This window comes from Aythya marila (assembly GCF_965140915.1).
Source record: "Aythya marila genome assembly, chromosome: 8".
Lineage (NCBI taxonomy): Eukaryota > Metazoa > Chordata > Aves > Anseriformes > Anatidae > Aythya > Aythya marila.
The window spans coordinates 11,750,032-11,774,624 of NC_139049.1; the positions used below are offsets into that span (position 1 = coordinate 11,750,032).

General features: G+C 46.6%; 1 protein-coding gene across 2 annotated transcripts in view; it reads left to right on the plus strand.

The window, feature by feature from the left end:
- ACBD6 (acyl-CoA binding domain containing 6) overlaps positions 1-24,593 on the plus strand; it is a gene marked incomplete at its 5' end in the record, with an annotated part of 73,864 nt that overhangs the window by 27,974 nt on the left and 21,297 nt on the right. Inside the window, 3 exons of one of the 2 annotated variants that reach the window (XM_082766446.1) lie at positions 4,127-4,232; positions 9,741-9,830; positions 21,022-22,216. In XM_082766446.1, coding sequence (XP_082622572.1) covers positions 4,127-4,232; positions 9,741-9,830; positions 21,022-21,234 — 409 coding nt within the window. In that variant the 3' untranslated portion in view covers positions 21,235-22,216. Of the gene's footprint in view, positions 1-4,126; positions 4,233-9,740; positions 9,831-21,021; positions 22,217-24,593 lie in introns of those variants that run through there. The other variant, XM_082766447.1, reaches the window with a different exon arrangement.

Below are 24,593 nucleotides of genomic sequence, written 5' to 3' on the forward strand. Positions count from 1 at the left end.
CTGGCCCAGAGTTTAGGGCATCCCCTGAGCAGTCACCCTTGGGCGCTTCACTTTGTCAGGCAGCGGGGCGGCCTCGTTCAGGCCTCGCTCCCGTTGGGAGGCTTCATCCTTCCTTGACAGCTCCCGTGGGGGCTTTTTGTGGCCTCCCCACCACTGGTGACGCTGCTCGGCCTCCCGTGAGGGCTGGGGAGTGGGATGGCACACGTCTTGTGTGTCCCGGCCCCCCTCGGGGGACGGCGCACAAGTGTGCAGGCAAGTGGGCAACGCTTCCCCGGGGACAGCCCGCCGGCTCAAAATAAACTTGAGTTATGGATTTATTCAGTTTGTAAAACCTCAGCTGGCATAAATAATTGAGAAAGCAAAGGTTTGTCTGCGGTGCATACCTCAGGGACCCGCTCCTGCCTCCCCCCCTCCCACCACCCTTTCTTATGAAAATGATCCCAGTTGCACTGATAGATAATAACAACACCAAGCAATTAAAAGCTATGGGTGGCTGGAGAGAGGAGAAAAGGTTCAGTTAATGAGCTTTTCCTCTTCCTGTGCCCAGGAGAGCCTCAGAAGTGACGAGGCGATTAAAGCGAAGAGATAATTATAGATTATGTGAAAATGGGTCCCTTGGGGGCCCAGGGCCTCGACACAAACAGCCAGCGTTGCGAGTGCCTCTCGGCTCCCCACACGCTGCCTGCTCCGCTCCGGCAAGCTCCCACCAGCTCGGCAGCCCCGTGCCAAACCCACGGCCGATGCCACCTGTTTGTGGCACCATCCCGGGCGAGGTGCCGGCCCCACAGAGGGTCCCATGGGGTTCAGTGCTGACCGACCCTACAAAGGAGGAGAGGAGCCCCAGAGCAGCCCATGAGGGGTGGAAGGGAATGGGGCTGGCCTCGGGATGCTCTCTGTTTTGAAAGCGACTCCGTTTACAGCACTAAAGGTAAGGAGGAAGTGAAGCCTGGCAAAGCAACAGGAGATCTCTTCTACGAGCTGTTAAAAAACCATCATTAAAAAAAAAAAACAACACAGGGCGTCAGGTGGTTTGGTTTCTGGGCCTTGCTGCTGGCTCTCACCAGTTTTATAGGTAGAGTGCAAATACCCGCTAGGTCCCAGTCTGAAAGTAGTGCATCACTTTGCTTTCTTGTAACTGCTCTGCTGGAGGGGTTTTTGGTACACACAGACATGAAACAAAAGGAAAAAACTCAGCTGCAAGTATTTTTAAGCAATGTCTTATTTGTCCAGTTCACGTCAAAAAAAAAAAAAAAAAAAAAAAAAGTGTGTGGGGTGGAGGAATCTGGTTTAAATTCCTTTAGTGAGTTTTTTTGTCCATTTACCTTCCTGGTTTTGGCAAGTCCAAATCGGTTTGAATGCCTGAAGCACAGCTTCATGGGACCAGTTTGTTGGCAGGTAAAATGTTTTTGTTAGGGCTGCATGGACGTCCCTCCAATCTGTTTGTGCAAAGGCTCACTTCTTTGATTTGTAGAATGGATTCAGAGTCCGTATGATACATATATATAAATATATATTTAAGTGGGGGGCAGCAGGAGAGTGGTTTAAAGCATGACAAATAAATGCGCTGTAGAAAGATGAAATTTCCTCAACTGTTATCTTCATGTGGGGAAATTGCTATCCTGGAATAATTCCATTGTGGAGCCTGCTCTGAAAGAAAAGTGGCTTTTTGGAAGGAGAAGATACAGAGCATTCACAGGGGCGGTTATTCCAGAACAGCTAAATCATACCCAGATAGCTGTGCCCATTTATTCTCCCTCCAGACAGTACCGGTATCCTCGGGAGAAGACCACAGAAGTTTGTCTGGAGGCGGTGGTAGGATGATTGCTCGGTTTGGCTCCAGCACGGGCTGCAAGCAGTTGTTTCATTGCTGCTTTTTGCCTTCTCCACTGGTACCTTTGGCTCTGCCGCATCAGATTCGGCAGGGCTGGTGTCATTGCCAGGGACAGAGGTGCAGCCTGAGCTCGGGGTTGTGACACAAATTCATCCAGGAGTAGCAGAGGATGGTTGTGATGGAAGGAGAGACTGGATTATGCTTTGATGGTGCAGTGGAGAGAGTCATCTGTCATAAATAGTGTGTGCACAAAGGGGGAAGAGCTGTTTGAGCCACATTGTTCCATCTTGTCTGAATGGCAGCCTCACCAAAAGGCTGCTTTCAGCAGCCGAGGGCACGTTTGAGAGGCTGGACTAACAAGGTAGGACCGGAGGGACCTCCTGGCACGTCACATCAGCCCTTGTTAGTAGGGGCAGGCGTGCCTCGTAACCTCCATCACGAATCTGTCAGACCCCATCTTGAGCAGCATGAGCCTTTGCCTTTCCTAGTCCCACCGTGAGATTCCTTTTTCCCCAGGACTCAAAGCAATCTCAAAGACTCAAAGCAATGGTGCAGGGTACAGCCAGGGCCTCTGCCGAAGGAGCTCTTCAGAGACCAGTTAAGAAACTGGAAGCCGTCTGTAATGCCTCTGTGAGACCTCGTCCAGCCCCCAGCTCCTTGCTGGAAGGGCACAGCTCAGGAGGACTGCTGTGTGCAAAGCAGGGGTGATGTGCAGGGCTCCTGGAGGAGAAAGGTGGGAGAGATCGGGGCAAGCGGCTTCCTAAGGGGAAGTACTGGGATTTCTGCTGCTGGAGCTGAAGATGAGCACTGTTTTGTTTTGTTTTGTTTTGTTTTGTTTTATTTTATTTTATTTTTTATTTTATTTTATTTTATTTTATTTCCAAACTTTTACTGGCACTGAGGAAAAATGCTTAAGGCATTTTTAAGGCGAACAGCGTGTCACTCTGGCTGCCTTGCGGTACAAGACGGAAAGTCAGAGTTCCCCCACGGAGCCCTGCCTGTCCTGATGTGAGGGGGGACGTGGCCTGGTTGGCAGCAGCGTGTTTTTTTTTTTATTTTTGCTGGGGTTGCAAATGGAAGAGCATCGCTTTTTCTTTGTTAGCAATTACTCAGTAATGCAATAAAGTTCTGATTTTACTTCTGCTCTGACTCACATCAGCCTGCAATGTTCGTGAGCAGATAAACGTGAGGAGTGCCGTTACCTTTTAGCACCAGGAGAGCTGTTTCCCTCGAGCTGCCCCGGTGCACTGCAGGCATTTTCTCTGCTGCCTGCCAGGCTCAGAGCACAGCGACCTCCCTGCTGGCTCTGGGCTGCCCTAGCAAGCTCCTATTCTTGTGAGGCGTTTCCTCTGAGGCTGTGGTTGTTTTTGTTTCTTGACCATCCTGCAAGTGACCCCGCTGCAATCCTTTTTGCAGTGGTGGTGTTAAGACAGAGCTTGGCCGTGCCGTGTCCGAGAGCAGCAGGCTGCATGCGAGGGGCCAGCACCCGCTCCCCGACGCCTGCTGCTGGCAGCAAGAGCAACAAGTTGGGATGTCACAGGCGTCAGTGTGGCCTCAGATTTACTAAAACTTCTCTTACCAGCTAAGCAAGCAATTTCTCATGAAGTTAAGACCTTTTACAGATTATTGAAACATGCAGGAGCTTTGTGTGAGTCGCTGGAGCTACAGCGCTCCATGGCAATTAAAAAAGCAAGCGCAGGAACCTTTTTACCCTGTACAAATCTGTACTGATCTGCACTTGCTTATCTAATAGGGCACACAGCTTGGATCAACCCATCTCAAAAAGGATGTAGCAGAAGGAGGGAGACTGAAGAAGAAGATGAAAGGGGCTATCAGAGGCAGCGTGGAGTCTCTGTCCAAAGAGACAACGGGATGGGTTGGTAGGAGAGAAGGTGCCTAAAACATGGCCTGACCCAAAGCAGCTGTTGTTACAGGCTTGTTTGTGTAGCATGGAGAATAAAGGTTTAGCCTTTTATCTTCTGTGGGATTGCAGAGATTTATACCAGGGCTGAATGTGGTTTGTGTTGACAGACTTTATAGACTTGTGCCAGCTCACAGGAGAAAGTCTTCTGCCCTGGCACAGCATTGTTTAAAAGAACCTTTGTTTTCTAGGAAGCAGGATTTCCAGGTCTCTTACCTGGAAAAAAACATTGTTCTGCATGCCCCGTACCAGGAGTCTGTTCCACTCCAGTGATGCTGTTGAAATGTCCATGGCAAAGTTAGGGTGTATGATGTGCACGTGGCTTTGTGCTGTGCAGTAACACGGTGCTTCTCTTGCTTTTGTTTCCTGAATAGGGAAGAGGACAAGAACATTTTTGACTACTGCAAAGAAAACAACATTGACTATGTAACCAAAGCCATTCAGTCGAAAAAAGTGGATGTGAATGTTGCAGATGAAGAGGTATGGATAAAAAAGATTTAAAAAAATAATCTTGGAGCTGTTTTGAAAATGGCAGCTTTCCACTGGCTTTCTGGTAGTGGATGCCCTGTGATGCTGTTGCATATCAGAAACTTCCTATGTTATTTCCAGCAACACCAGCAGCAACTTGCAGAGTAAGACCCCTTACAAGCCCCACTTTCTAGAGGCATCGTCCAGTCTTTATTTTTTTTCTTATCAGAATCAAAACACCATAAAACACCATTTCCCCACAGGGAGCTAATGCAGCCATTGCCAGAAACCTCAAGGAGAGGACGAGTGTCTAAAATGTGAATTATGTCGATCCTTTTTTTTTGGTGAAAGTTAACACCTGAAGCAGACAGCTCAGCCCTCAGGAAGTGCAGCAGAACCAGCTTCACTGCGCTGGGTTCAGTGCTTGCATACTGCCACCTAGCCCTGCTCTCGGTCAATAGGATGTGCAGCTACTTTTGCCCGCTGCTCTCCAGCACATTGTGTCTCGGTGAACAGATGAAGTGCTTACGCATTCATAGACTGAGACGCCACAAATTCAGTTGGGTTCTCCTGTAGCTCTAAGCAGATTTCTGCCCTCTGAGCCATGACAGCCCCGGCTGGGGCTCTGAATGCTGATGGCAGGGCCTTTTATTATTAATCAGGAATTCGTGTGAATTAATTTTCAGAGGAGAGGGAGGGTGCTCGCCATCAGGCTTGGAATTTCACATCGTAAATTCAATGAGCTGAAGCTGTCGTGTGCCACACGGTCGCTGCAACAGCGCCGATACTGAGCTCCTGCTGACCACAGGCTACAGCACTGAGCACCCAGGGCAGAAGCTCAGAACATGGCTGGAGTCCTTTAAGTGATAAAAGCTCACTTTGGAGATCACGCACTTGGAATAAGTACATAATAGCATCACGTTTCATTTCCATTGCTGAGATGCTCATTCCTAGTTAGGCAGGTTCAGAAGCTGTTACCTTCCTTTGCATTCAAACAGCAAACGTGCTTGTTTTCAGGCAAAGAAATTGTTTTGCTTTTTTTGAAATTATGAAAGATGGCTGAAATATTTCTGTGCTCTCAGTGTAAACATTCAGAGCCAGATCTGAAAACTGTCAGGTGACATCCTCATTGAGAGTTACCGAGTCCGATGTATGAGGGGGCCTGTTTGGGGAGCTCACAGCCCGTGACTCTTGCAGAGCAGGGAGCTGCTTCAGCAAACCTGTGACACCTCTGCACCCTGTGAAAGGTTGATGGGATGGTTCTCACCGGTGCAGAATCTCCCCACAGGTGAAATTCTCACAACATCGCTTATTTTTGCTTACCCCAGCAAATGCTTGACACAGGGAAGTAGGAGGTAGGAGCCTTTTTTTTTTTCCTTTTTCTTGTTCTTTTTTGGCAAGTGCTGGCTTCCTGAGGCTCGTTTCTAACTGGTAAAATAAATAAATAAGTTAGGGTACCAAAAAGGAAGATCTGAAAGAAATACTTCAGTTGTTTTAGGGAGCTGAAACCATTACCAGTGTTGTTTGGTATCTAAATGTATTTTTCGAAATCTGGAGTGCAGCTGATTTTCCAATATCGTGCAGGTTGATTGAAGTTTTAGAACCCATTTTAGGATGGAGATAACCCAGAGCGAGCCTTTAGTAGAGGGAAGTGTATGCAAGCATAATCTTGTCATTTTCATTAACTGTTTTAGTGTTACTGCATAAATATATCCCGCCGTACCCAGAAGATGCTTCCCCTAGCCCTCAGAACATAACTCACGCTGTCAGGCTTTTGATTTAAGCACGTATAAATTTAAAATGGCAGCAGGGATACATACAAAGAGTTAACTTTTGGAGCAAAACCTTCCGAAGCATCAACCACTCTCCTGCTAACTGCACAGCCTTTCCTCGTGGGTAACGACTCGGCTGAGGTTGCAAGGTGCTTAGGTTTTATCTCCAAGTGATGCATTCGTCCTGTATCTAATCGCATCCTCTCTAATTTGGTGTGAGCCTGAAAGAAGTTAGCAAAAGGAGAAAATGGGAAGGAAAATGTGAAACGGGGACAAGCCTGCTTAGAAGCAGAAGGATTTCAGAAGGGGCAAGAGAAGTCTTGGAGGCTTTAGACAGAGATGGGCTTGGCAACTTTGGATGCATAAGCTGTCTACTTCCCTAGATTAAAAAAAAAATGAATTATAACCTTCATGTAGAGCACTGAAGCCTGCATACCTGTGAACAGTTTGGATATAATAAGCTTCAGTTTAGAATTAGACAAAGAATCTAATGACAGTAATCATGTACAAGCCTCCATTTACTCTATCTAAATTGCCCAGGGTTCAGCAGGATAGCTTGCACTCACTTAGGAGAAGTCGCACAGACTAAAACAACCAGTTCCTCATGCGTGTGTCAGCAGGATTAATGGAAGAAGAAATGGACTGTGGCTGTGGGGTTACCACAGGGCTTCGGGCACCTTCCGGGAGCGTGGATTGTTTGCTGCCTTTATGGGAAAAATATTTCTTGGACTACTAACTAACCAGAAGTTGTCCAGAAGCATAGATGAGCTGCTCTTGTAATTTGTGCCAAGGGCCGTGGAGGCTGTGGAGAGAGGGTTTTTTTTTTTGTAATTGTTGGAGAAATCCCAATAAACAAACATGTTACCTGTGTGCAGCATTTAAGCCCTTGCCAGAGCTTAATGATAAAAGGCGTCTGGATGGTGCTCGTTTGGGCCCCGGTTCCCATGCTGTTGAGACAGCGAGTGCCAAGCTGCTGCCAGCTTGCCAAGGCGAGGGCAGGTGGAAATGGGTTCAAAGCAGCATCGCCTTTCTGGGCTGCTAAGGAAGAATTTCCCTGAACGTTTCCCAGCTCTGGAAGTGACTGACTTCCAAATCAAAGCTGAATTTCACCTGGATTTTTGCAACCGCTGCCTTCCCGTTCACCACCTCCCCGGTGTCAGGAAGGGGATGCAGCCTTTACGTGTCTCTCTCCGTAATTACCAGAAATAAAATACTTGCTCCAGGTTGGATCAGCTGCCAGTGGTGTACGACCATTACAGCTGCAAACGTGGTACCTAGAAGGACACCCTGATATCGTGGTGTATCCGCTGGGCTTGGCTTTGTTCTCCTCTTTCTCTGCACAGGCTAATTGATGTGAAAATCATTCCCATCCGCTCGTCTGCCGAGGCTCGGTGTATCCGAGACAAATCCCTGTCCTGTGCTTTGTTTGTGAACACCCTGTGACTTGGAGCTGAGCAAAATTGATATGCTGCTGGCTGGAGAAACTGCTGCGGGAGCTGGCCAAGCTGGCAGTGGCTGTCCAGGCAAAGCACAGAAGATTTAAGAGGCAGGGTTAGTGCACTGGGGCTATTTTTATGCTTTTATTTTATTTTATTTTATTAAATATTTCAGAGGCAGGGGAAAATGCATCCTTCCACGTAACTTCTGCAACAATTGGTGTGTGTTTGAGCTGCAGGGAGCGAGCACCTCGATGTTTGACTGCGTTTGGGCAAGACCTCGCCCCTGCAGTGCTTTCCCCTGCAAAATTATTGCTGTCAGTCTGAGTTTTTTACTACCTAATGAAATAGTCGTATGGGAAGTGCTTTGGGAAAGCTCAGTCTGTGGCTCTCCGTGTTTCTGCCCTGTTGTTTAACCACGCAGACACATGTTGATAGCAAGCAACAGCTGGGCAAGGCTAAAGGATTTTGTGCTGTGGGTAGCTGATAGCCGTGCTGCACAGCGAGCTGAGATCCTACATCCAGCTGAAGCCTGGCTCATCTCCGAGCCTTTTTTCTTGTTAGGAGGACCTGGGAAACAAGTTGGCTTTGTAGCTGTACAACTGTCTTAACTACCTGTAGCTAGAACTGAGCATTTTAACTTGTCTCATTCTATGCAAACAGCAGTGAGTATCTTCTGGTTTTAAACATAAGTTTCTTGGCAGCAATTTTTGTTCTATCGTAAGGAAGTGGAGACTCTTCTGCAGGTATTTTTACTTCCATATCAAATGGTGTGCTCGTGCAGAGGAGGTCTCCGAAATCCCCAGCACCCAGTGTTTAGGAGATAACACGCTGCAAGGGTGCAGCCACTGCTGGGCTGGAACGTGTCAGCTGCTTAATAGCGCACGATTACAATGCAGAGCCATTTAAGGCACTAATTGGAAAATATTGTACCCATTTAGAATTGCAGAGAAAATATATAGGTAAGCAGAGTGTAATTATCCAAAGTGGAATTGGCCCAAGACTTGAAATCCATACTCCTGCAAATAGCACAAGGAGATTTTTAATGACTGTGGGTGATCGGGCCTCGGTTTCTCGTCGTGTTCGCAAGGCAACGTTTGCAGCAGAACCAGATGTCCAGCGTGGTAGGAAGGGACCAGTTGCACCCTGCTGCAGCATCGCTGAGTTCACAGAATCGGCAGCCCAATTCCTCCTGAGCTGCTGGTCTTCCTTCATCGGTCTCAGCCAAATTCGGCACCAATAAAATGAAATAAGATCCTGTTTGGCTGGAGCCAAATGCAAAACAACAGATTAGAGCCACAAAACTATAACCTGAGTTTCATCAAAAGGATAGAAATGGCTTTATTTTGCCCCACAACTGCACAAAAATTGCAATTGTGTAATTTTGATATTGTTCCTGTATGCACGTATAAAGAAAGTGGAGCAACCAGTTGGAAGTACTGACTGTTAGTGTGCATATTGCAGGTAGTGCTTCTTGCTTCTGAAATGACGTCTGGCATAAAGAAGTTGCTATTATTTGCCCAACTGAAATCCTTATTTTTAAGTAATTACCAGCCCAGGTAGGACTTAGGGATGCAAAAGATATATTGAAGATCTTTCCATGTTTAGTTTTGTGTTGTTTTTTTTTTTTTAATTTACTCTTTCCCCCTCTTAGACTTTGATTGTGGTGTTGAGTACAAGAGCATCCATCAGTAAATGGCCCCATGGATGTCACCCGTGCTTCCACGGAAAGTCATTGTCAGAGAATTCATTCTGATTCAGGGTTAATTAGTGTAACATTAAAATTATGCGTTACAAAAAATTAATTACTTGCTGGGTCAAAAAGTGTGTTAAAAAGCTTAATGCCTCGTGCCTGAGTTCATGTTTCCTCCCTCAAAATAATGGTCTGCCTCCGCTGCTCCCGGAGAATGCCCAGCAGGAGGAGGGCGAGCTCCAGCCCCAGGTGTCTCCTGCCCCACCTGCAGATTTTGGCACTCGGCTTGGGAAGCTTGGCTCGTGCTTCCCGTTAGCAGATGAATGAGCTGCTCACCTTGCTCACCGCCGCTGTGTCGAGAGATTTATGGCCAGGCGGTGGCTGATCTAACTGCTTTCGCCTCCGAAGGTCTGGGGCTGGTTTGTGTAGGATTGGGAAAAACAGGGGTCAAGTTTTTCCCGATGAAACATGGGTTTCAAGTCCAGATCAGGAGCACCAGTGTGTTACGTACCTTTTATTTTGTTTGTGTTTGTTCCTGGTACTCAGTACTTCATAGCATGACTCGTTTTTTTTGGTCTGTTTTTGGCTAGCTCTGATAATTTTCTCTTGGATGTTGCAGGGCAGGGCTCTGCTCCACTGGGCATGCGACAGAGGACACAAGGAGCTCGTTTCAGTACTGTTACAGCACGCTGCCGACGTTAACAGCCAGGTAAGGAACGAAAGGCTGAACCTGAGCAATGTTACGTAGCCTCCTGACCAAACATTTCACACTCTGAATTCTTCCAAGACTCCACAGCAAGTTCTTTCACACCATTAATCACAGAGAAGAGCATCCAAAAGCGTCAGAGGTAAACTGGCAGCAATTTTGGCATCCCTTAATACGCCAGGCTGGGAACTGCACTGCTTCAGCAACAGCTTAGCAAGGGCTTGGTGCCTTCTGGCCAGCCAGCTCGAAGCTGCTCCTAGTTTTGTCAGCTTGTAACGAAGGGCTGACCTGTCTAAGTGGGATTGTATTCGGAAATAATTGTTCAACATATCTCTGTCAAATTGTGATTGACTGCTCTTTACCAGCCTGGCTTTTGTAGCCTTTGTTCTCCTGCCCGTGCACCTCTTGACAAATTTGCTAGCTCTTACCAACAGTGGCTTAAACAGCCTTGCGATAGGCACCTCGGGAACTTGTACAGCCGTAACCACACTTGCAACCTGCAGGCTTCTCAGCAGACCTGTAATGTTCATAGGTTAAAAGCAGCTGTGTTAGTACTTACACACAAAATCTCTGTTTAAAAAAAAAAAGTCTTTCTGGCCCTTGTCTGAGCAGAATTGCAGATGGGATGCATATTAGGAAGCATGGCTCCAGAGGAGCCAACAACCCAACAGCCCAGGAGTAGGTTCGGTTTGGAGTGCTGTACCATGGCAGCAGTCTGAAAATTCACTTTTTTGATGTTTATCTCATTTCTTGGGGGTAAGGGCTGACTCTTAGAAGAAAAGGCTGAATGAAGAATCATCTTATTTTTCCCTGAGCATTAATTTTCTGTTAAATTCTTTTTTTTTTTTGATGTATTGCACATTTTCCAACCAGATTATTTTTGGCCAGTAACAAAAGGTTAATAATAGCCATAAAAAGAAAATCAATCTTTGATTTTTTTTCCACCAAGGTAATAAAGGAGAATTTTTATAAAGGTTCTGGTTTTGCACGTAGGTGTGTTCCCCGAGAAGGCAGACACATTTTTATTCTCAACCATTTACGAATTGCAATAACATCTCAAGTCTTTGTGAACCAATGTTTATTTCTTTTTCATTTTGACCTTTCCCCTGTGAGAATTCATATCCAGAGAAGGAGCAGAAAGAACTCTGTGAGGAGCAACCTAAAGAAAAAAGGGAGAGGGAAAAACTCTGGCTTCCTAACAGGCCATAAACGCTGCAGTGTCTGCTCTTACCCGTTACCAAAAGCTCTATCAGTTAATGTCAGGGCTATAAAGAAGGGTGTAAGGGAATCTCTGGTGCCTTGAATCAGTGGCGCAATTATTTCAGCCCGACGTGCTCTCAGCAGAGCTTCTCTTCGCAGGCTGCCCCAGCCCGGTGTGCCAACAGCCTCTGCAATTGCCACCCGCTCGAGTTTTTGGGTGCTTTCCCATCTCAGCACCTAAATGCAGGCAGTGTAGGAGAGAGAATAAATTTGGGGATTGTGAGGGTGAGATAGTGAAGGAGAGTGATCTTACAGACTGATGTTTATTTTTTAAATTACCTGTGTTTTAGCATGCTTCTAAAAATCAGTCCAGCAGCCTGACAGATTTACACCCTTCCATTACCACCTCAGTACCACTCATTCTTGTGGCATGTTCAAAACAGCTTCGGGTCTTGGAATCACCACATGCTGTGCTTCTGGACTGCCATGATCCTGCACCATGTTTTTTGGTTTAAATGGTGGTGCTGCAGTTTCAAAGGGGCATTTGTGTGAGTGAATTATCAAAATCTTCAGAGCCAGAGGCCATTTCAAAGTGGGTGGTGGTTGGGTGTTTTGGGGCTCTGCTGGAAGTACCCAGAGCTTGGAGATCAGTCTGAAAACAGCCTCCTGCAAGCTCTGCTTGCTTGAAGTGTGTGCTTTTAACTGAGCAATGACGTGGAAGGAAGGGGAGCGTATCTGTAACCCAGCAGTTACAAAGCAGCTCGGGCAACATGACTGTAATATCAATTTCTAGCTTTAAAATATATCAAGACATGAATAAGTTTTCCTTGCAGAAGGTCAAGCAACAAAGGGAAACCTTTTTTCCCCCGTTGAAGCTTCAGTTGTGACAGTTTTTCCTTGCAATGCGTGCTGTGGAAAAGTGCTCCTGGGGCAGGGTTGGATGCCTCTGACTCTGGTCTCCTCCTGCTGCTCTGGCACAAAAGCCCCGTGTAAGTGGTTGTCCTGTGCAGGGAGCATCGCAGCTTTCAAGTCTACAAAATATGAGTGCTTTTGTAAGAAAGATGAAGGGCATCGTGCTCTAATAATTGTCCAGTGGGAGGGAAAATGATGAATACTGTCTCATATCTACAACATCAAAACAGGAGACTTGAGACTCATCCTGGTCTTGCTGTAGAGGCACTTCTTTTGCATTTGTGTGTAATTTTGTTTTCTGGAATAATCCATGCATTCAAGGTATGCCTTTGGGTAAGTGTGGGTATCTGTCCTGGAGTGGTTACTCTGCTTACTCTGAGAAAACTCTTCAACCCGACCTGGCCACGTGGATGAGTCTTAAACGCTGTTAGCTGCTGGTGGATCCATGTCACTCGGTGTACAGGGTAATTAAGGACTACGTCTAAAACAATACTTGGGTTGCTGCTGAGTTAAAATTGTGCCCAAATATTCCTCTGTTTTATGACTTAAACCACATTATTGTGCAGTTCTATTAATCAGCTTATCGATGTTATGGAAATCATTTGTACGTGTAAAACTGCAGTCTAATTATAGTACTTCAGGGTTGGAAAAAGTTATAACAGCAGTTTTTGTTTTATTTGCTGACCCTTCACGTCCTCAGTAAAGGCACATCACTGTACAGAGACTTCGGAGCTGCTGTCAGTAAGCTTTCCATGGGTCACCCACGGACCCTCAAGGGTTTGGGGAGGAAACTTGAGAACCAAAGCTGGAATCTGCCAGGTTAGGAAGTTTGTTGCTGGTATGTGTGGATTTTGTTTTACTATTCGTGAACACTTGTCATTTCAGTGAAAGGCATCGTGTGCCTGTGGCTGCCTGCAGTGAGAGTTGGTTGCTCCTTGGTGCCAATGCTGATGTTGCATCCGCATCTTGTACTAACTCCCAAGGCAGCACAGCTCTCTGAAGCCGTGCTTGCTAGCTTGTGATTTGGAGCTAGCTGGGTTTACTTTTTCAATTTTTTCCTCCAAGAGTAGCAAGAGGAGCGTGATTGCCTCCTTGGCTTGTCTTTTTTCCCAGTCTCCTGCCACAAACGTCTAGCAGACAGCAGCTACCATCGTCTCCATTTGCATGCTAACACCCTGGTGAGTCAGAGAGCTTCTGGAGACCGGGACGTGGAGTGGCTGTCCCCTCGTAATACCTTCGGTCACGTCTTCATTGGAAAAAAAAACCTTTTCAAATGGAGACAATACAAACATAATAAATGGCAGGGAGGGTTCATCTCCCTCATGACTCAATCCTTCTCAAACAACATTATTATTGACTGGCCTATTGGTTGCCAAAAAGGAAAATCAATTGTACTAGAGGTAGTTGCTGGGCCACAGATCATGGGGCTAACCCAGCAGAGACAGGTTGATTTTTATCAACTGCGCAAAGACTAATTTCCACCATTAGCTAAAAGTGAAGTAGAAATTATGGGTATGTCAAATATTGCCAAGATTGGTGGTCTGTTGGTTTGGTTTTGTTTGTTTAGTTTTTCCGTTTTCCTGCCTGACTCTTGAAGGATTTTGTGCGCATAGGGTAAAAAGAAGCGAGAAAAAGTCAGACCTCCTTGCCTGCAAGTCACTGCCTGTATTTTTTATTTTTCCTTTCAACTATGCTCATTCTGATTTCACAGCAAGAAAATGAACTGCTTCGGTGTCTTTGTGGGTCTTGTGTTGGAGGCAACATTTGGAAGTGAAGCCAGTATCAGCCAGCACACATCCTCCCCTGCCTTCGTGCCTGTGTTTTTCTGTAGGGAGACGTTGAGGGAATTGGTGTGGGCATCTTGATGGTTCTTGACGAAGAACCAGAGGTCCCAGGCTGTGCCTGCACAGCTTTCCCCTCCCTGTTGACTATGTGCCTGTGTCTGTGCAGCCCCCCACCACCTATCAGAGCAAACACCGCTGTAGGTAAGGTGCCAGCCATCAGAGTACTCTGCTGTTAGGGTCATTCTCTAAACCTCATCAGATTTAAAAAGGAAAATACCTGAGCCTTGTGCCCTTTTTGTTAATGGCCCTGGTATAAATTTTCCCCTGAATGTACTAAAAGCTTGGCTCGTAAAGCCATGAGGACCCTCTCCTGGATCTGACGAGTGCTGCAGAGGTTTGGCGGCGTTACACTCGCCGCAAGCAAATGCCACTGCAGGTGCTGCTGAAGTGACCATCGCTGCAGTAGGAAGCACGATGGCAAATGGATGAAGAAACTAAACAAAGATGAAAGGCAAGGCAACGAGTAATGAGAGCAGAATTATTAACCACAACAGTTTTCTTCCTTCTTTATAGCCCCCCCCCCCAGTCCCTATCTCAATATTTCTGTAGTCGGCTTTGCCAAGCAGATCTCAGAAGACTGCAGGCTTACACCCCTTCAGTCCTGACGTTGTTGCCAATGGGTGTGAAATCCATTAGCCAAAAGAAAGGAGAGATCTGCTTAGTGACAGAGGGTAGCTTTCTACATTAAAGCATTGACATGGTGCCAGTCACACAGTTATTAGAAGTGGCACCGCTCCATGTCTCTCCTGTGGGTCTCTCTGTGGAATGGAGATTGGCAGCAGGTTGAATGTTAAATGGTCACCACTCAGCAGATGCTGATTTTACCTACTGGGAGAAAAGTCCCTTTCAGCAGAAGCATTTGCAAAATGTTTGCAGCTCTTAATATATGCTGGGGGATGCGGAGACTCGTCCCTGGTTCGTGCTTCTGAAGACACCTCAGGTCTCATCAACACGAACTCCAGATCGTAAGGACACGGAGATGTTTCCTTCTGCCTGTGCATGCTGATTTTTTTCTTTTTTTTTTCTGCATTGTCTCTTCCCATCTTCCAGCTTGACATGTACAGCCTTTGTTTCTTCTGCTCCCTGTAGACATATGAATCATTGCTTCGTTGCTGGTGCAGCAAAGCAGTTGGCACCCTTGCTCCGGCAGCGCGCGTGCAGCACTGCCTGCAAAGCAGGCTCACCAGCCTGCTTCGGTGTGGTTCCAGCAGTGATTTCAGGACCCACGCAGTCCTTTCAACCTCTCCGTGCAAAAGCAGCGTTTGAAGAAGTGAAATCCAAGAGCCTGTCCTGAAAAACTAGCGGCAGTCTGCATTGTTTTACCCTCAAAGCTGCTTTCAGGGTAATCAAAATGCAGGGATTAAATCGAGGGACCAGGGACAGCAGCACATTTTAGGGAATTGCTGTGGGATTGCATGGTTTGTGGGCATCACCTTGTCCTGAGGGCTCTGCTGTGCAGAGGGAGGCACTCTGCGTGGCCAGTGCTGGTGCAGGAGGAATGCAGTTTGCCACCAGGCACGTAGTTTTATCTCGGGCAGGCTCAGGAAGTGTGACCACGCTCTGCATCAGGACACCTTGTGCCTGTTTCCGTGCCTGATTAGCACAGCTTTGTGCAGCCTGGTGGCTGCAGTCTGCGTGCTCCCAGGAGCCAGGCCAGCAGCAGGTAGCTCTTAGATGGGTGCAGGTGGCACTCCGTTGCCTGTCATGTCCTGGTGCAGAGGAGAAACATGTATTTTATTCCTTACTGGCTGTACATGTCTTTGCAGATGCAGGAAATGTCCTTACCTCGAATTGCCTCCCTGCAAGGACTTGGGATGGTCCCAAGCCCCATTGTCCCAGGGTCATCTTTGAAATAAGCACCTGCCATTTCTGAAGTCATTGTTGGAAATGCTTTAGCCCCTCATTAAGGTATTTGGTGAGCTGCACAAACAGGATACCAGTGGCAGCCGAGCTGGTTTTGCAGGTGAACACATCACCACAGGAATGGTCTGCAGCCTTGCTTCATTTCCTACATCCCAGGCATCACCGTCTGTGCCAGGGGAAAAGCCTTTGCCAAGCAGCCAGCTATTCTGCTCAGGGGAGATGCTTCCTAGAGAAAACTTGAAGAAGTTTTCCCTGCTTTGGAGGAGCTAAATCCTGCCACTGGTTTTCTCTGAGGAGTTTTCAACATGGGAGAGTCTGGGTTTACTTCCCAAATGGCATTTTGTATTCAGCTGTTGTTGGTTATCTCTCCCAGTTTGTTTAAAGTAAAAAAAATAAATAAATTCTGAGCACATCACTGGGGCATGCTGAATTTGCAGGCTTTGATGCAAAGAACTTTTACTAGTTTCCTAGTCCTAAATAAGATTGACTTTATCCCAAACTTTGGATGTTGGGACAGTAATGCTTTGTGCTTTCTTTTTAAAAGATTTTAAATAAGATTTTTACTAATTTACAGCTGCTGCTTGACTCCGTGGGTCATAAGTGGCAAACTGGCACCTAAAATTGCAAAGCTAATTTAGGTTTCCACCTCTCAACCTCTATATCTCATTTCTGCATCTGTGACTGTAGTTGTCAATGCAGGACTCTTTCAGTCTCAGTATCACATCCCTCACAGCAGGAGGAGTAAATGCGTAGGGAACAGAACAGGGTAAGAATAGAGGTAGTTTTATATATTTACCCAAAGCGTGTGGCTTAGAGGCTTCCTAAACCCCTGCTGTTATCTTTGTGCTCCTGGATTTTCCTTTGATAATTTTCTCTCGTCCCTATATGGGTCCCAGCCTTTTATGCCGGTGGGAGCTCTGTGGTTGAGCTGTGCATTTGCTTTGCACGTGCCACGGTGATTTCATGCGGTAGCCCATCTTTCTGGTGCAATGAGGAACAGGAATTGTTCCCCTGGTTACCTTTTCTGTCCTGCTTTTGGCTTTATCAGCCTCCTTGAGCCTTCTTGATCACTTCTTTGTCAGACTGAGAAGTTTAATTCTAAATTAATCTGTTTAATTGTGCCCTGTTTGGAAGCCGCTCAGTAACTTTGCACCTCCTTGAATCATTTCTAGTTCCTCCATGGTTTCTTCCAGACATGGGAGTAGCTCTTCTCCATGCCCCTGCTGTAAGTGCAATGTGAATCTTAATGAAGCAACATAATGATGTTTTCTTACTTCTTCTCTTTTTTTCTAATGCCTCCTTTTTGTTTATTAACTGTTTATTAAGTGTCCTGTCACTCTGAGATCTCTTCATAGCATTTTACAGTCAGCTTTGCTTATGCTGCTTTGGAAGATGTAACAGAGGATGCTTCACTCAGCCTGCTTCCCCTGTTTGCTTACGTGTTTGCTTTACAACCCAAGCCCTCGCACTGAGCCCTTGGAGTGATCACCAGCAATTGTGCAAGTTCATCCCTTCTCCCTATTCAATCGTTACCTTTGTAATCAGTTACCAGTCAGTGCAAGGACCTTCCCTCTTGTTCTCCAGCAGGAGCATTTAAATAGCCTCTGAGAGGATGCATTTGGAAGGCTTTTGGAAATTTGTGTGGACAGGGAGCCCTTGGGGTGAGATGCAGCAGAGGGCTCAGCGGTGCTCACCTGCACAGGGAAGCAAAGGCTGGGGCTTTTCTCCCTCTGCATCTCGCAAGGTGACTGCTTCATTGCTGGAAAACAGCAAATCCCACACTGCAGGAACTTTCTGGTTTACTTAACAGACAGGTTGGCTGTCCCAGCTTAGACATCCTGCGTTTAAATGAGCCTTCTGTCTTCTGCTACAAGGCTCAGCTTGGCTGGGCTAAATCAGCCTGTCCTAAGAAGGGTTTCTTACAAAATGAAGGCCTGAACTTAGATGAGGGTGGAAGGTGCACTGAGGCTTTCTGCTGTGTTTTCTCAGGTCGGGACCTGGCTTTCTGCAAGCTGTGTTCCAGCCTTTGAAAAATTGGTAAACTTCCATCGTCTGAATCTGTTCCTCCTGTTCCAGCCAATTAAACATTAAAATGAGCATGACAAATAAGTGTTCATTTATGGGTCAATAACTCCGTAGTGTGTCTGTGACATGACTGGCTGAGACAATCCATTTCGGTACCGTCCTGGGCAAGCCGACATCTTCAAGTATGTAATTGCTTTTATACAGAAGGAGAAGTAATAAGGATAATGTAGCCATCAGGCCTCGACTCCCGAGTTCAAAAACTTCCCCTTGCCAATCAAATTTCTTCGGTATTCAGCCCGGTTTGGTCTCATTGCAGAGGCATTATTGTGCTGTCAGAAAATACCCTAATTGATATATATGCGTTATCTCCAGGGTGGGATGTTACCTCCTTGAAGGCGCTCGGTTTTGTCCACCAGCCAAGTAACCATCCGTGAGGAGGCCTCAGCGCACGCGCCGTGGCACCAGACAGGGTTGCCTCGTCCCTCTCCTCTCCCCCCACCCATTATATCTATATTTTCTCAGCACTATTAGATTATTAAATGCTTAATGACTATTCCATTCCTGCTAACTCTACTTTTGATGAGCTGCAGCGATAAAACTTTGGAACGGCAACATGTGCATCTGGTTCCTTTATAGGAAGGGCACATTTGGGGAGCTGAAGTAATGGGGGATAAAACTCAATTAATGAATAGAAATAAAAAGAAGTAAATGAGGTAATCAAACTCGGAGAAATTAGTATTGGCAGGTTCTGAATGATGCTTTTGGATGAACAATCTTTCAGAATCCTTCCTTGTATGCTGCTGCCGTCTCTTTATTTATTATTAAAATAACATGATCCATGAGGCGCTCGGGGTGACTCCCAGCCTAGCTAATTCTAATTAATCCAGTCAGGGAGAGCAGCAGGGTAAGTGGAGCAGTCTATCGGATTGAAATTCATAACTTAATTGAGGTCAAAGTCCCGGGTTGGGAGAACAAAAGTCTTTCGCTGGGACCAGGCAGATCAATAGCAATAAATATCTGGCTTGGTTACAAGTAGCTTATAGTGACGGATTATCTGACACTGGGCAGAGGTCTTGGTCTTGTTGAGGGCAAAGTCCTGTGGCATGCCCAGGGTAGGGTGACTTTCATCAGTGCTCCCTCCAAAACCCCGAGGAACTCCTCCAGGGCTCGTGGGAGCCGCAGAAGAAAGACGCCCATAACGACGTCCACGTGAGTCGTGCCGAAATTTGGATTCGGCTTCTCAAGGTACGGGTGTCTCGGAAGTAGCACAAGGGCACGTGTCACATTAGTGCTGACGGAGGTTGGAAGAAGTTGCTCAGACTTACAGGAACTTGGAGCTAAATCACAGCGTGTCCAGAGAAAGGCCTTTAGGACCGGGGGAGCTGAGCGGTGGATTGATGGGCTTTACGCCAAGCCTGTATTTATAGCACGTTTACATTAGATGAGAGAGGAAAGTTGGAAGAGGGCAGCGTAAATAACCACTAAGGTAGCTCTGTCGTGGTGGAGAAACCAGCAGAGGCAGGTGTGGGTTCACCTGATCTTCAGAAATGCAGACACTCTCTGCTCTGACCTCCAAAATGTTCCCTCTGCATGGGTTTGTATCTGCCAGCAATGGCTGGGACCCCCAGTCCTTATCCATGGCTCTACGGTGTGACTTTGAGAGTCAACTGCAGCCCTGGGCCCAGGGGAAGAAGCCAGCAGGTCCTAGCCTGAGCCCTGGGCACAGTACTGTCCACGCAGCCCTACCTGCTGGTTCTGGAGTATTCAGCAGCAGTAGCAACCTCAGGAGCTTCTCAGAGCTCTTAGCAGGTAGGTGTTTGCCTGGTGCTCAATATCGAGATGCTATCTTCACCCGGGCTGGTTGTTATTAATGCAGTATTTATGCAGATTCAACTGTTCCGCTCGTATCCTCTGTAGAGGACAAATCCTGCTGTGGTCAGCATTTGATCCATCTCTGATGGATGTTGTTCTGCCAATGTACTTCAACACCGCTTGGAAGTGAGATGGAAACCACAGCTCGGATGCAGCCAGGGGCTCTTTGACGTTCCCCCTCCTCCCCATGAGCACTGCATCAGCCTAAAGCATCTCTTAGTGTCCCACTCACCAAAAACGTTCAAAAGGTCTCTACACCTCCGCTCTAGGTGAGATGTCTTGGCTGGTCAGCTTGCAGGCTTACCTTGATGGTATTTCGGTGTTCATAAGTGGAAGGTGCACCCTCACACCTTTCTGAAGCTGCCTCCAGAAATCATTTCTTGTTTTCCACTGCAGGACATTAGCTTCAAATGCACAAATGGACAGAGCACAGCGAACAAGGCAGCTGTTCAGTGCATGTGTATAACTGCTGTTGAGGTTTCCTCACTGCAAGGCAGCACCACAGCCTCCTCTCTAGGTCGGTGCTGTCCCTCTCCAGACTGCTGCTGCCCTGGTGATGCTACCCCGTTCCTTCCCAGCATAGACCAGGGCAAAACGGAGTTCCTGAGGCTATTAAAAACTTTATAAATGGCAGAAATCAGTAACAAAACTGCATTGGCAGCTGCCATTTTCCCTGTTATAGTGAAGGGGGAGATAGTTTGCTGCTTGTCATTAGCAGTTGTGCATGTTATTAAAAAAAAGTAGCGCTGGACGTCCCAGCCTGCAGCACCCCTGGTGATTCAGCGAGGAAGTTCCCCTCGTGGTTTATTAAGAATTGAGTTCAGGTTTCTAATTCTCCAGTTTTGCTACAAAATCCTGCGTGACCTTGAACAAGTCACTTGATTTCTTTCTGTCTTGGTTTCCCATTTGGGAAATGCTGGGGCAAATAATTGTTTTTTATCTCATGGATATAACAAGATTATAAAAATATGGTAGTTCTAAGACCCTGAGAAAACCGATCAAATGAAATTAAACAGATCTTGCAGCCCAGGCAAAATGAGATGAAACAAGCATGGAACTATTAGGGAAAGAAATGTTTCTTTATCTTCCACAAATAAAAATGCAAAGTGATTAAGTGGGTCTTTTCTAGCTATTAGCAATAACAGCTCCAGCCAGCTGACTTTTGCCACCCTTGAAAATTAATTTGCGGGGTACAGTCCTGAATTTAGTGTGCTTACAATAAATACCCCTAAAAATGTTGTCACCTTCTGCAGTGCAGGGTGTAACTGCTGTGATAGTACTGCAATTACTTGCCCTACGAATAAAAAGTGGCTGCTCTAAATGAGATGCTCTAACACGATGGTTTGCAAATTTCTTTTAATTGATTTTTTTTTTCCCCTACGGTATTTCCTTCCTTAGTTATACATATATTTTTATTTATATATATATATATATATATATATATATATATATATATAATTATTTTTATTTTTATCCAGGCTGGTTTCAGAGGTCTGATTCACAGCATGTATGCATCCCAGCCAGCTCCAGGTGAGCAGTGGCAGGGCGATGGACCAGGTGGCTGGAGGTGGCCTTATCCCCAGCAGCTTCTCCTCCTGCCATGCAGCTACACACCAGAGATCACCGCACGTCCCTGCTGCTGGGAGAGGCTGGGCACGTTCCTGTACGAGCTTGGTGTGTGCAGGAGATGATGGAGAGGAGGAAAGCCCCAGCTCTGGAGCCATTTTCCTTCCCCGGCTCGGTGAGCAGATGAGAAATGTCACCCTTTCAGCAGGGCCCTCAAAACGAGATAGTGATTAATGAACAAAACGGGAAAGAGTAGGGAAGGAGCTGCGAGTGGCTGACTTTCTGCAGCACGGAGGGAAGATGAGAAGCGTTTCAGAAAGCACTAGATTGCAGTGTGCTACGGAAAAAGCCTGGTAGGTGCTTGGGCAGCCAGGGGCAGGGTCACCTGTGTGTAGGAAATTTCATTTTACTCTTTTTTTTCCTTTTTAACTTCCTTTTTTTCTTTTTAACTTCAAGTTTTAATCACAGTCACACCGTGCAAATGACATCTGAGTCTGAAGCCAGATCTGCAGAAGCTGCCCGGTTGCCTTCTCCGCGATGCCCTATTCCCGATGCTATTGTCAGGGTATTTCCGAGTGATGCTCACAGATTACACGGCAATTTGGCTTCCGAAGTGGTGTGAAATTGAGCATTGCAGTCTAAATTCCACTGGTCAAACCCAGAAGAGGTTTGTAAAGTTATGGCTCAGCAATTGCAGGTGATCGATTTTTCATAGCTTGATAACCGAGCGCTCGGGTTTTGTACGACAGGAGGTGATCGCGGGCACCCTCACCTCCGGTCCTAATTGCAAAGTAACGAGGTTAATGCGGACCGTGAAGGCAGTTTCGATCTGGATATTTCACAGCAGCAGAAAAACTCAGAGCTCTGGTGACTTCTGCTCATCAATTTTTCTTCTCGGATGGAAAAGTGAAGCGTGGAGGTGGTCAGCTTGCACTCATCAGCTGGTAGGAAGCAACTCGCTAAGCCACAGGAGCCCAGTGGCTTGGGAAGAAGTCTCAAACTGAAGAAGATGCAAACTGGAGTGTACCACTGGAAGCATTCATTTTGACCTGTTTTAGATTATCTTTTTTTTTTTTTTTTTCCTTTTTGCCAGGTGTTCCTCTTGTGCACGGGTAAATTACGACACGAAACAGCTCTCTGAATTTACCTAGGAACAACTACACGGTCAGAAACTCTTAGATTTTATTTTGTCAGGCAGAAAAAGGAAAGCACAACTTGAATCGAAAAGAAAAACTTGTCAAGCTTTTAAAATATTTTTTTTAAAAGGCAAGTTTTCACTGCTGTGCCCAGCTCCTCTACATCTGCATGTGAGCAGGGCACACCGGTAGAGCAGCACATGGAGAGCAACGGGCTCAGTGTTGCCCTGAGCTCTTCTAGCTGATTTTTATGGCTGAAGCTGGCATGAATGCCACTTGAGGCATCAGGCAAGAAGCAAAGGCTGTCCCTTTCCCCAAAAGTTCTTCTTGGCATCAGATGCAGAGCGACAGGTAGTGCAAATGGAAAGGCTGAGGGAATGGAAATAAGGGAGAACAAACCAGAGACCAGCACAGAAATAGGAATTGTGGCTCAGCATTTCCCCAGGCGGTGACACGGAGGGACATGGCAGAGGAACTCTGCCTCCAGGGATTTAGAAGATGGCAAAATGTCATTCCCAAGGACTTCTGATGAAGGACAAACACGTGAATCCCCTGCTGAAATCAATGGGGCTTTTATCTGCGTGCATCTCGGGGCTGAACGTGTCCCTTTCTGCAACCAGATCGGTTAAAAAAAAAAAACAAAAAACCTACAAGTGTGGCTTTCTGTCACGTCCATTGGGAGGTAAATTCAGTGACGGGGAAGAAATGGGAGACTTTTCATAGAGGGAAAGAGAAAATTGATTAATTTGCATAGGAATGTATCACAGCTGTACCCCATGCAGGAAACGTTCCCTCTCGGGACAGGGTGGTTTGAAACCAGCCAGCCGGCTGCAGAATTAAGTCTGATCTGAGCAGATAGTGGCACTGACGGTGGCACCGCGTTCCTGGAGGGACGATGCCCTGCTGCTGACAGCACCTGGTGCTATCTCGGGGGTGTCATCTTCCACTCACACGCTGGAGTGTGCTGCTTCCAGCCTGCGGATGCCGCAGCGATATTCCCCAGCCGGGGAATTGCCATCTAGATCTGCCAACTGCAACCTGTCTTACTTGATGTGGCTGCTTGTTAGCCCCTACATCATCAAATAGCATAGAAGCATTCAAATCGGTGCTTTTCAATCATTTCGTCCTTGAGACCTTTATTTTGTAGCTGCTGCTGTGTTTCCATGAGTTGATTGTGTGTGTATCCTGTGAATCTGGAGCTGTAGCTAGCCAAGGATGGTCCAGGAGGTGAGCAAGTACCTGTAAGATAGCCATGGATGGTCCAGGAGGTGAGCAAATACCTGTAAGGTTGTGTCCTGGGTGTCCAGTGTGCTTTTAGCAACACTCTTCCAGCAGATCAGTGGTTTCTTTATTGTGGTTGCTTTCAAGGCACTAGGCGAGAACGATTTCTGCAGCTCTGGAGAAACAACAAGGTAGATAAAAAAAAAAAAAAGGAGAAATTTGCTATGTTTTGGTCATTAAACAAATTTTGTGCAAAATTCTGGTTATTGCTGCTAAAAAAAAAAATAAAGTTCTGGTTATTGCTGCTGCTCTGGTTATAGCGCTGGGGAGCAGCAAGGTGCGGTGTTGCCCTCCCTCGTGCACATCAGTACCTGGAAAAGAGTAAGGCAGTAATTCTTTAATCTTGAGCACTGAGGGTTCGTTTTGCTGAAAAAAAAAAAAAAAAAAAATCCTAAGCAGTGTTTTAGAGCAAGATTCAAACGGCCTCAAAAAGGCATCAGTTAAACCTGCCCGCGCTGTGATCGCCAAGGAGCGGATCTTTCAGCTGGCGGCGCGTTCCCTGGGGGTTCGCATTATTAATATCTGCCTTATGACAAGGTGCCTGTGCTGATGCCAGGTTTTTTTCCCAGGCAGCATGATTAATTTTTTTTCCCTTTTCTTAATATCTCAGAGCCAGATGCTTCTCAATGTCCTCACAGGGGTGTATTGCTGTTCTTAAGCGCTCCTCCTTCTCCCCCACCCCTTTCCAACTAATTCATATAATGGCCCCGGAGATGTGTTTTGTAGAGCCACAAAAAAAAGCAAAACTTTGAAAGCATCCCGAGATGATGGACTTGACATGTGCAAATCTGTCCTCCTGACGTTCCTGGTGGGTTTGCCGTTTCGGGGCGTGCTTCTTTGCCTAGCACTTTGCAAATTGTGTACACGCAGAAGTGCTGAACGCAGATATTCTGCTGGGGAGAATGAGCGGCAGCGGGGCGTTGAGCTGGCATCTTGGAGAGAGCAAAGGAAGGCTTGGCTGAGGAAGAGGAGCACGTGGTAGCTCTAGGAAGCGCCCTGGGTCTTCGAGCATTGGTTAATTTAAAGACTTCAAGACTTTGCAGTACTAAAAAAGGTCTTTATTGTGT